The sequence below is a fragment of the Muntiacus reevesi genome, chromosome 9, assembly GCF_963930625.1.
Source record: "Muntiacus reevesi chromosome 9, mMunRee1.1, whole genome shotgun sequence".
Lineage (NCBI taxonomy): Eukaryota > Metazoa > Chordata > Mammalia > Artiodactyla > Cervidae > Muntiacus > Muntiacus reevesi.
Window position 1 is genome coordinate 5524553 of NC_089257.1, and position 12281 is coordinate 5536833.

A 12281-nucleotide genomic window follows, 5' to 3' on the forward strand; every position below is an offset into this window, starting at 1 on the left:
CATTCTCCATTTTGCCATAATTTAAGTTAAAATGATGAGACATATGGATTTTATTAGAATGTAGATGTAACATTATAAATCATTTAAGATTTTTTTTCTGCAGATGAGTTTATACCTCCTGATTTCAAATCAAATCTCCCCAAATCACAGAACACAAGTGTGTCAGAAAGTAACTGAGAACTGGTTAAGACTAAAGCCCATGTCCTAGTCCAATTGTGCAGAAAGAAAATGCAGTCAAGAAATGTAAATTTAGAGAGAGAAGATCATTTGAAAATTACAGAAACAAATCTCACTATCATGATGGAATTTGTCCTCTTGGGTTTCACTGATATTCCCCAATTTCAATGGTTTCTTTTTGGGATATTCTTAGTCATCTATGTGATTATCCTGTTGGGGAATGGCATCATAATTCTAATAACCAGAGTAGATGCCACTCTTCAGACGCCCATGTATTTTTTCCTCGGCAATTTTTCCTTCCTAGAAATCTGCTATGTATCGGTCACTCTTCCCAGGATGCTCATGGACCTTTGGACCCAGAGAGGAACCATTTCTTTTTTCACTTGCGCTACGCAAATGTGCTTCTTCCTTATCCTTGGAGCCACCGAGTGCTTCCTCCTGGCTGTGATGGCCTATGACCGCTGTGTGGCCATCTGTGACCCTCTGCACTATCCCCTGCTCATGCGCCCCCAGGTCTGCGTCGGGCTGGTGGCTGCCTCCTGGGTCAGCGGTGCTCCGGTCCAGATAGGCCAAACATGCCAGATTTTCTCTCTGCCTTTCTGTGGCTCCAACACAATCAATCATTTCTTCTGTGACATTCCCCCATTGTTAAAACTGGCTTGTGGAGACATCTTTGTGAATGAGATGGTGGTCTATATATTTGGTATATTGTTTGTCACTGTTCCCTTTTTGCTGATACTTGGATTCTATATCAGAATTATCTCCACCATCCTAAAGTTGCCAGCAAACACAGGACGGACCAAAGCTTTCTCCACTTGCTCTTCCCACATCACCGTTGTACTTTTATTCTATGGATCAGCCACTGTCACCTACTTAAAGCTTAAATCAGATGAGCACGAAGGACTAGACAAACTGATATCTCTTTTCTACACCATTTTGACTCCAATGTTAAATCCTATCATATATAGTCTGCGGAACAAAGACGTCAGAAAGGCAATGAGAAAATTTCTTCCCTAATTATCAGGATTATGAGACATTTGAAATAATACAGAAATTATGCTGCATTTATGTATGTAATTTACTCACAGACTTAATTGAAATTTACTGCTCTGTATTGTCTTAAATTGTTAAATGCAGCTCATGCTATAATTTCCTTTTAGTAAAGAGTTATGTCCCCAAGTTTATGGCAATTGTGTTCATTTACTTAGCAATGTTTTACCCTAAAGATCAGTTTTCTCCTTACTGTAAACTAGTAAGTAGAGATGTCTAAATAAACAAGAAGGTGTGATAGTCAGGATGTGCTATAATTGAAATTATGCCATTTTCCCTTTTTTTATGCCCTTCTATACTCTACTTTTATATACTCTATTAAATAAATAAAACACCCTGAGATGCTACAGAATCACTACTAAGTGATTTCCTCATAGGAAAAAAAAAAGCCTGAATATGTAAAGGTATTAGTATGAGAAGTACTTATAAAAACAATAATGTGTAGTGTAATGTTTATTGCAGCAGTATTTTTCTAAGCAGGAAAAAAAAGGAAAATGAATGCTCATATTGAGAACTGTTTTAATAAATATTGTGCATAAATATAATAGAAAAATATGGAGTCATTAATAAAACACATTACGTCCATATGGTAAGGGCCCCCAATAAATCATTTATTCTTATATCCATGTTTTTTTGTCATTTCTTCCTAGACTGACCCTTTGTTTAGCTATGTGATTACCTTTGGCAAGGAAACTTTAATAAATGTGAATAGCACCTTGACATTAGAATTTGTCCTCTCTAACAGTGGAAATCTTTTCATCACTGTGTTAAAAAGCTCAGTCTAGACTCCTGGACAATTAGAGAGCACATAGAAAGAAGCTACAGCTCGTGTATAAATGACGTAAAGATGGAATCAGTCCCAACAGACTTGCGATCTGCTACTTTAAGGGCTTTTGAATCAATTACACAACATTCTTTACATGTTCCTTAAAGTGTATATTATTCATTGATGTTAAAATTTTCTCAATCTCTTTCTATACTAAAATGTGCATTTTAATTATTGTTTTGGAAGACTCATATATGTTAAATTTTCTAAGTACTTTCATGTCTGAAAATGTACTTCACAAAGTTAATACCTATGGTCTAAAATAAAATATTAAAAAAGCAGAGACATTACTTTGCCAACAAAGTTTCGTCTAGTCAAGGCTCTGGTTTTTCCAGTGGTCATGTGTGGATGTGAGAATTGGACTGTGAAGCAAGCTGAGTGCCGAAGAATAGATGTTTTGAACTGTGGTGTTGGAGACGACTCTTGAGAGTCCCTTGGACTGCAAGGAGATCCAACCAGTCCATCCTAAAGGAGATCAGTCCTGGGTGTTCATTGGAAGGACTGATGCCGAAGCTGAAACTCCAGTACTTTGGCCACCTCATGAGAAGAGTTGACTTATTGGAAAAGACCCTGATGCTGGGAGGGATTGGAGGTAGGGGGAGAAGGGGACGACAGAGGATGCGATGGCTGGATGGCATCATCAACTCAATGGGCATGAGTTTGAGTAAACTCTGGGAGTTGGTAACGGACAGGGAGGCCTGGCGTGCTATGATTCATGGGATCACAAAGTGTCGGACAAGTCTGAGCAACTGAACTGAATTAAAAATAAAGCCTCTCTGCTGAGTATTGTAGATCATAATTTGAATGACCTTCAGTATTACTACAAAGGAGTAAGGCACACACAGTGTTAGATGCTGGGAGTGAGGATAAAAATTTGCCACCTAATTTTTTTAGGTCTACAGTTCCCAACACAATGGTAGGTGCATCTTTACTTTTTAAAGGAAAAAAGTTACCAAAAATACCAAAAATATAAACCTAAACAAATAAACAAAACCCAAACAAACAAGTCAGATTATGTTCATATGTAACACAATGGCATTACATTTAAATGATATTTTGTGAGTTGTGGGGAATGGTGAAGGGAGGGAGCATGAGAAAATTTCTACATATGATAGACATGTTCTTTATCTTGGTTGAAACAGTGGTTTCACTGGTGTACAGATGTGCAAAATATGTCTAATTATAAGTTTTCAACATTCACTGTTTATTACACTTCATGCATTAGGGCTTCCCAGGGAGCTCAGCTGGTAAAAAATCCACCTGCAATACAGAAGACGCCAGTTCGATTTCTGGGTAGGGAAGATCCACTAGAAAAGGGACAGGCTACCCACTTCAGTATTCTTGGGCTTCCCTTGTGGCCCACCTGGTGAAGAATCCCCCTGAAATTGGGAGACCTGAATTCGATCCCTGGGTTAGGAAGATCCCCTGGAGAAGGGAACAGATTCCCGCTCCAGGATTCCAACCTGGAGAATTCCATGGACTCTATGGTTCATAGGGTCCCAAAGAGTTGGACATGACTGAGCGACTTTCACTTTACACATTAGCAAAAATATTAAAAAGAAATTTTAAAAAGATTTGAATTAAAAGTAGAAACTTTCAGGAAAAGAAAACAAAGCAGAGTTATTACTATCAGTCTTGATCTATCAACAATGTCAAACAAATATTTAGCCTGTAGTAACATAAACTGTTGGTAATTTCATATCAGAAATAAACAAAAAAATTATGGTAAATACAGAAATAAACATCACATATTATGTTTCTATTTTATTTTCAAAACATATGTGTCTTTAAAACAAGCATTTTAATATTATAATTATATAACACTATTTCATGAAAAGTATCATAAGTCTTATGGTAATTTGGTAGGAAATGATCAAGTGTTCAGTTTCTACTAATGTCCAGTAGCAAGTCAAAAGCTCAGTATTAAAAAGAAGAGCACTTTGAAGAGAATGAAAGAGTCTTATTCAAAACTCCTAAAGGCTTGAGCTGTAATTCCCTTTTGGAAGACCTGTCAAAGGCTTCCAGCAGCATCCCTATCTGCCATGGACACTTCAAACACCATTGGATCTACTGAAGCATATGGACCAAGTGATAGAGCAGCTTAGATAATAGCTCGGACTTGTTGCAGAGCCTTCTGTTATCCTAGGCTTTACTCAAAGCTAGCAGCTTCTGGGTCACTTGGGAAATGGGCCATAGGAACACACTTGAAAAAGGAATATGTTGCCTCCCAAATCTAAAAAGGCCCAGTGTATCTGATCCTACTTTCTTTGCTCTAGGAGACAACAGATGCAGCAATGACTATTCATCTGAGAAGAGCCATCTCAGCATGCTCCACTTGGCCCTGTAGAAATCTCACTGAGTCAGATGACCCTTGAAATTTAACCATGTTCATTTCTTACCCAGGGATAGGAAAGTACTTCACCAACAAGCCAGAGCATTTGCAGCTTCTTGTTCCCTTGGTCCAGTCAGCATCATTCCATCAGTATTAGGGCCAGTGTTATGTTCTTTGGAAGAGAAAGATGATGAAGAGCTCTACAAGCTAAACTATGACAGAGAGACGGAGAGCTTCAGTTCAATTCAGTCGCTCAGTCGTGTCTGACTCTTTGTGGCCCCATGGACTGCAACACACCAGGCCTCCCTGTCTGTCACCAACTCCTGGAGTTTACTCAAACTCATGCCCATTGAGTCGGTCATGCCATCCAACCATCTCATCTTCTGCTGTCCCCTTCTCCTCCCACCTTCAGTCTTTTCCAGCATCAGGGTCTTTAAAAATAAGTCAGTTCTTCACATCAGGTGGCCAAAGTATTGGAGTTTCAGCTTCAGTATCAGTCCTTCCAATGAATATTCAGGGCTGATTTCCTTTAGGATGGACTGGTTGAAACTCCTTGCTGTCCAATGGACTCTCAAGAGTCTTCTCCAACACCACAGTTCAAAAGCATCAATTCTTCAGCACTCAGCTTTCTTCACAGTCCAACTCTCACGTCTATACATGACTACTGGATAAACCATATCTTTGACTAGGTGGACCTTTGTTGGCAAAGTAATGTCTTTGCTTTTCAGCATGCTGTCTAGGTTTGTCATGATTTTCTTCCAAGGAGCAAGTGTCTTTTAGTTTTATGGCTGCAGTCACCATCTGTAGTGATTTTGGAGCCCAAAAAATAAAGTGTCCTGTAGTTACAGAAAATTATGATTATTTCCTTTTTCCCAGAGCATTTACTTTCACAAAATATTTCAGTCCCTTCCGGGAGGGTGGGATAAATATAAAAAATAAAAATTGTGGCTATGTAGCAAGTCCTTCTTTAGAGGACCCAGACTCCCCTTCATTGAATGGTTCTTGGGGCTGTAAAGTGGCTCAATTCTGGGAATTAATGAGGAGCCATGACTATCTATTTTAATAATTTTAGTTAGATTTTGGTTCCCTTGAATTAAATCTTTTCTGCTTACAGAGATCAAGTAAGCATTTAATAAGCCTCTAATTTACTTCTAAGGAAACCATGATTACCTAGCTAATGCCATAGGTCTCTATGAATCATACTATTCTGATGCTGCTGTCCATTACAGTAACTAGGACCACTGTACCTTTGGTGGTTGCTTTTTGCCAGTTGGCACCTGCCACCCTGGGATCCAATAAATATCACTGTATTTTTTCAATTTAGTGGCTGTAGTTCCCTTTGTAAGATTTGGTCTTAGAGAAGACCACATATGGAGATCTTCAAGTGCTAGAGCTCCCTTCACAAATATGTTTCTCATTTTGTTGGTGAAAAGGAAGCCTTTTGCACAGTCCCAGTGTGAATTAATAGATCTTAAGTGACAAATCCACTTAAACATTCCAACCCCACCTTAAGACTGTGAGTCTCTTTCCCTACATCAAACAGAGCGGACTGACCATTACTATGTATCTCACTGTTGGCCACCTTTTTCTCCATGTTTTAGCCAACTCACCTATCAAACCTGTTACAGTCCTTTTTAACTCCTGAAACCGTGGTCTAAAATAAGAATCTCTGCTGAGTTGGTGTATACCAATGTTTGGCCTAATGTAATATCATGTTCCTTCCACCATTATCCTCACTCTGAATATCCACACATGCTCCCCATAGGACTACCTGAAAAAATCAGAGACTCGGTTAGTACTGACAGAGTACGGTATACCCACACATGGGTCACAGTTCGTGGGTCGCTCCACCTGGGTCTCACCTTTCAGGGCCTTCTGGGACCCATATATACAGGTCTAGAAGCAAGAGAGGCAGTTAGGGTGGTCCAGATGAGCATCTGCAGTGAAGCAGACAATGGCAGCCTCAGAAGAGGCCATAACCCTTCCCTCAGGCAATGCTGGCTTATCTGCATGGTCTGCATGGTCATCTCCAGTGGGAAGATCAGAGCGGTAATACCACTTCTCTTGGTCATATAGATTTACTGTTTTTAATTTTTATGTACCTTTTAAAAAATTTTCCCCCAGTCAATTCCCTCTCTTTTAACAGTAGGTACTATACAAGGTCAGCTGATATCGGTTGTGTTTTTAGCAAACTCATCCCTATAGGCATAGGAGATAAGGTCAGGCACAGAAATTTTGAAGTCATTTATATAGCACTCAAGTTGGGAATTTGAATCCTTTATTAGTAGAAGGTAGGGGTGTCAAGGGGAAACTGAGCCAAAGCTGAGTCAGAACCAGGAATGGAGAGAAACCCATATAGATGTTCTGCGGCTTAGTGGGGTAAGGGAAATATTTAGCAGATACTTGTAATCTTATTTTGGAATTGTGCTTGTTTTTATTTTTCTTTTTATTCTTTAGTTCATGAACATTATTGATAAATGCTAACACCAAGACTAAAGGAGATCAGTCCTGGGTGTTCATTGGAAGGACTGATGTTGAAACTGAAACTCCAATACTTTGGCCACCTGCTGTGAAGAGCTGACTCATTTGAAAAGACCCTGATGCTGGGAAAGATTGAGGGCAGGAGGAGAAAGAGACAACAGAGGATGAGATGGTTGGATGGCATCACTGACTCGATGGACATGGGTTTGGGTGCACTCCGGAAGTTGGTGATGGACAGGGAGGCCTGGCGTGCTGTGGTTCATTGGGTCACAAAGAGTTGGACATGACTGAGCGACTGAACTGAACTGAACACCAAGACTCTGTATTTTGTGAGAAAATAATGGTTTATACATGCTTCCGTGTGTATATGTGTGGGTATAAGTAAATCCATTATTTGCCTGTTGAAGTCCTAAACTACTTACCTCAGTCTGTCACTGAATTTAGAAATAGGGTCTTGAGGGGCAACTATAGGGTGGGGCCTCTAATTCAAGATGATTGTGGATGCTGATGAGAGAGGCCTCAGAAGAAAACAACCCTGGATACACCTTGATTTCAAACACAAAGCATCCAGGACAGTGAGAAAATACATTTGTGTTGTTCAGCCACACAGTGTTATGTAGTTTGTTACGGCAGCCTTGGCAAAAATATATCGCCAGTTATTAGCAGGTATATGTATATGTTAGTGTATATGTGTATATTTGGGTGTGCATATATTTATAAACTCATTAAGAAACCAATGGATGATCATTATCCACACCTGCAAAACTTACACAGTTGGTTGTTGACCATAATCTTTATTTATGAAATATCCAAAAGAAATAAAAGACATAAAATTAAAAATTAAAAAAAAAATCTTGTACCATGACATTCCTATATGGAGACAATAACATGTCTTAATTTCTTCAACTCAGTGTTTAGTGTGAAAATGTACTTTATGAACAAACCAATTTTTTCGCAAAACTCTTTTGATTGCCTCTTTGACATCTTTGTTCCTTAAACTGTAGATGACAGGATTTAGCATGGGAATCACAATGCTATAAAATATTGACACAATCATGTCATGGTCTAAAGCATAGCTGGAACTTGGTCTCAGGTACATGAAGAGGATGGTTCCGTGGTAAATGGACACTCCAGTTAGATGAGAGCCACATGTTGAAAAGGCTTTCCTTCTCCCTTCTGCGGAACACATCCTCAGAACGGCCAACAGAATTAAACCATAGGAGATCAGGACAATCAAGATAGTGACTATCTCAATGGAACCGACGAAGTAGAAGAGCAGAAGCTGGTTTGTGTGAGTGTCAGAGCAAGAAATAGCCAGGAGGGGAGGGATGTCACAGAAGACATGTCTGATTTCATTGGAGGCACAGGAGAGGCTGAAAGTAGCCACGGTGTGTACAGAAGCATGCAAGACGCCACCAACACAGGAAGCAATGATGAGGGACGCATAGACCCTGGGTCCCATGCTGGCTGAATACCGGAGCGGGTCGTAGATGGCCACGCAGCGATCATACGCCATCGCAGCCAAGAGGAAGCACTCTGTGGTCCCGAAAGTAACTAAGAGAAATGTCTGTGTCACACACGCAAGATATGGAATAGTTTTATTTTCCGCCAAGAAATTGGCTATCATTTTTGGAGTGACAACTGAGGAGCAGCAGGCATCCAAGAGTGATGACACACTCAGAAGACAGTACATGGGATTGTGGAGCCCGGAATCCACAGAGACCAAGAAGACCAACCCCAGGTTCCCTATCAGTGTACAAAGGTAGACTGCCAGAAACAGTGAAAACAGAGGAACTTGAGCCTCGGGATCATCTGTAAACCCCATCAATATAAACGTGGTGACTTCAGTCACATTTTTTGCCTGAAACCTGTATAAATCTAAATCGAACAGTGACCCTGACATTTCAGTTTTTATTTTTTTGTCTAAAGGCAGTATATGGTGAATACAGAGTCCATGCAATTATACCCTCCTATTTGTTTCTTAGAAGGGTATATTGCAATCCTAAAATTCTTTGCAGTGAGGGAATGAGAAGGGGTTAAACATTGAGTTCAAGTGGATGTATTACCCTGTAAAAATAAATTAATTAATTATTGTTGGTTAAATTTTTCCCATTAAAAATTTGGCTAATTTAGTTTACTTTTTGTTAAATTTATTGCCTACTATTTTAACATCACATCATTTTAAAAATCACAAATGCGAATAAATATAGGAAGTTTTAAATTGGCAAATATTGGAAAGTACACATCTGAGTGCTAATCTTAGATTTTCATCAGTGATTATACCTTTCCTTAATGTTGCAACTTTTAAAATGGCAGCAAACACACATCATAAGATTGTGTTGAATTTAAATGAAAAAAATCAATGTGAAAATTATTAAGCTTCAAAGAATGCCCAGATGAGTAAATGGGATAAGTTAGACTTACTTTACAACTAGCGTACGAGGCAGCTTTTCCAAGCCAAGTCATTTCACGTCCTCTTTTATGACTACTTCCCTGTTTAACTAGCACTGCTAGAACAGTGGTGAACAGAACAGAATACATCATTCCACGGGTAAATGCAGTATGCCAACGAAAACAACAAGCTGTTGCTTTGTGGTTTTGCATTTCAGCTTTCATTCTTTGAAAAACATAACATTCAGTTTGTTCATTTTCTCCCCCACAATTTATTATACTGCTAATGTTTTCTTGACTACAAACTAAAATTTTTCTATACACGTACTCTATCTCTGCAAAGTCCTTGCATGTGTGTTTGAGACATATTCTTGGCAAAAATAAACTATGTGACATTTATTCCATATGTTATAGCTGCATATGGGGTTTCTTTAAATACTATAAAACAAATGTCACTAATGATATATAATAAATTCTTTCTATAATGTATTGATAAAAGCATAACATCCCGGTAAACCACAATGGAGTGTTTTATCACTGTTATATTTCCCTATGCTGCCAGTGTTGCTTATTCAAAGGAATATGAAAACAAGGAAAATCTATAATACATAATCAAAGTGCTAATGAATCACCAGGATCTGGACCTACAGCTTCTATCTTTGAAACATAATTAAGTATTGCATCTGTGATGTAGGAGCAAGATTTCAGCCTGTTGACTTTTGTTCTTCGTCGGTGTTCCATAGACCAATATGCATTTAGGGTGTGCAAATTCTGTAATGCAGACGACTGCATTGAATTCAATGACTTACAAATATTTATATTCTTAACATGAAACATTACATTTTTGTTTTGTTAAGAGTTTCATATATCAAGAGGAGAAGCAAATGATTATCAGGAAAAAAAAAAAGTTATATGTCTTCGTTTTCCCAGAAACTTCCTTCTAGATTCACATGGATAACTTTTCTAACACACATAACAAGTAGTAGCAGTAATAATAATAATAATAGCACAATGCGTGTGCTAAGTTATTTCAGGCTTGTCCAACTTTGCGACCCTATGGACCTTAGCCCACCAGGCTCCTCTGTCTGTGGATTATCCAGGCAAGAATACTGGAGTGTATCTCCAGTCCTCCTTCAGGGAATCTTCCTGACCCAGGCTGTTCTATCCTGACCACTGCAGGAACCCACGGCTCTTATGTCTCCAGTATTGGTCGGTGGGGTTTTCACCACTTGTGCCACCTGGGAAGCCCCAATAATAGCACAATGCATGAAAGTATTAGAATGAGCTAGTTTAGTTTGAAAGATACATTAATAAAATAACTTATAAAACCAAAATAATAAGATGAACTATATTAATGTATAGCTTGAGTATCACAAAAATATATTTATTTTTTAAAATTTTCTCATTTTCTTTTACCCTCATCTATTTCTGTCTGTCTGTCTCTCTCTCTCATCTCTCTTTTCTCTCTTTCAAGAAAGGAAGTATAGTTGTACAAAAGTATTTACTAGAGAGTGCCAGATACAAAACAGGAATTAGGGAAATAAAAAAAAAAAAAACAGTGAAAAGAGGAAAAAATTATGCAAGCAAAATATGAAAAATGCACCAATAGTTCTCTATTAACCCTTGACCAACAGGAGTTGAACTGTGTAGATCCAAATTTGGAGATTTGCAACAATTTGAAAAAATGTGTAGAACTATGTAGCCTAAAAATATTGAAAAAAATTAAAGATTATTTACGTATGTCATGAATGCATAAAACACCTATAAATACCAGTCTATCTTTACATAGGCATTAATATAAAATTAATAATCTGATAGTTTACTCACTGTTTTGCAATTTTACTTTAGAGGAATTACTTGACCTTACAGAATGCTTCTCTTATTTAAATGGAGAAACCTGTGTATTGGCCTATCATTATAGGTATTTTTTTAAGGTAATGATGTTCCCAGTAACTGTATTATGAATAAGACTGTAATACCATATTCCATAAAATGTATGGAGTTTATCTCTTGCATCCAAGGTGCTCCAGCAGAAGTGCCTGTGCTGGAGCACCTTGGATGCAAGAGATAAACTCCATACATTTTATGGAATATGGTATATTTTTTTTATGTATTTATTTTATTAGTTGGAGGCTAATTACTTCACAACATTGCAGTGGGTTTTGTCATACATTGACATGAATCGGCCATGGATTTACATGTATTTCCCATCCCGATCCCCCCTCCCACCTTCCTCTTCACTCGATTCCTCTGGGTCTTCCCAGTGGACCAGGCCCGAGCACTTGTCTCATGCATCCCACCTGGGCTGGTGATCTGCTTCACTATAGATAATATTAGAACTGATTATATCCAGCAAATACTACTCTAAGAGACAGAGCCTGAAAACCAAAAATATAGATTCCAAATTTTTAACAAAATAGCCACATTCTGGAAAACTAAAATCAAATAATCTCCTCAACTCTCATATACTGAGAAAACATGTAGCACTTAACATCTGTGAAAAAATACTACAAACACCAGTCTTGAAGGAAAGATGTGATAGCAGTTACCACGTGTTATTAAGTGGCTACTAGGTGTTGCTGGCTCAGATGGTAAAAGCATCTGCCTACAATGTGGGAGACCTGGGTTCGATCCCTGGGTCGGGAAGATCCCCTCGAGAAGGAAATAGCCACCCCATCCAGTACTCTTGCCTGGAAGATCCTATGGACGGAGCTCCTGATGGACTGCAGTTCACGGGGTTGCAAAGAGCCGGACACAACTGAGCGACTTCACTTTCACTTTCAGGTGTTAGAACTTTTGTGTACTTCATCTTATGTGACCTGCATAGCAACCTGCAGTTAATAATCCAGCATCTTATACAGGAGAAACCTAAGGACCAGCTAGACCCATGGGTTAGCCAAGTTTACATAATAAGCTACTAGCAGAGTCAGGATTCAGATTCAGGAGTCTCTGTTGCGCGTGTTAAGCTATTCCCACTTGACCATATTGCATACTCTTTGCAATATGCCATAGTTCTGGGAATGA

The 12281-nt window shown here is 38.7% G+C and overlaps 2 protein-coding genes across 3 annotated transcripts; one reads left to right on the forward strand and one right to left on the reverse strand.

Annotated features, from left to right (window-relative positions):
• Window positions 1–163: 163 nt before the first annotated feature.
• LOC136174982 (olfactory receptor 10AG1-like) lies at window positions 164–11178 on the forward strand. Of its 2 annotated transcripts, XM_065945277.1 has the most exons (3): window positions 164–195; window positions 258–1182; window positions 11134–11178. In XM_065945277.1, the coding sequence occupies exons 2-3, from the start codon at window positions 298–300 to the stop codon at window positions 11176–11178; spliced, it is 930 nt and encodes a 309-aa protein (XP_065801349.1). In that variant the 5' UTR covers window positions 164–195; window positions 258–297. The 2 variants fall into 2 exon arrangements, with proteins under 2 accessions (XP_065801349.1, XP_065801347.1); XM_065945275.1 differs by lacking the exon at window positions 164–195 and having other exon boundaries at window positions 229–1182.
• Window positions 7774–8769, reverse strand: LOC136174435 (olfactory receptor 5T1-like). Its single transcript, XM_065944630.1, has one exon. The coding sequence runs from the start codon at window positions 8767–8769 to the stop codon at window positions 7774–7776; it is 996 nt and encodes a 331-aa protein (XP_065800702.1).
• Window positions 11179–12281: the final 1103 nt, after the last annotated feature.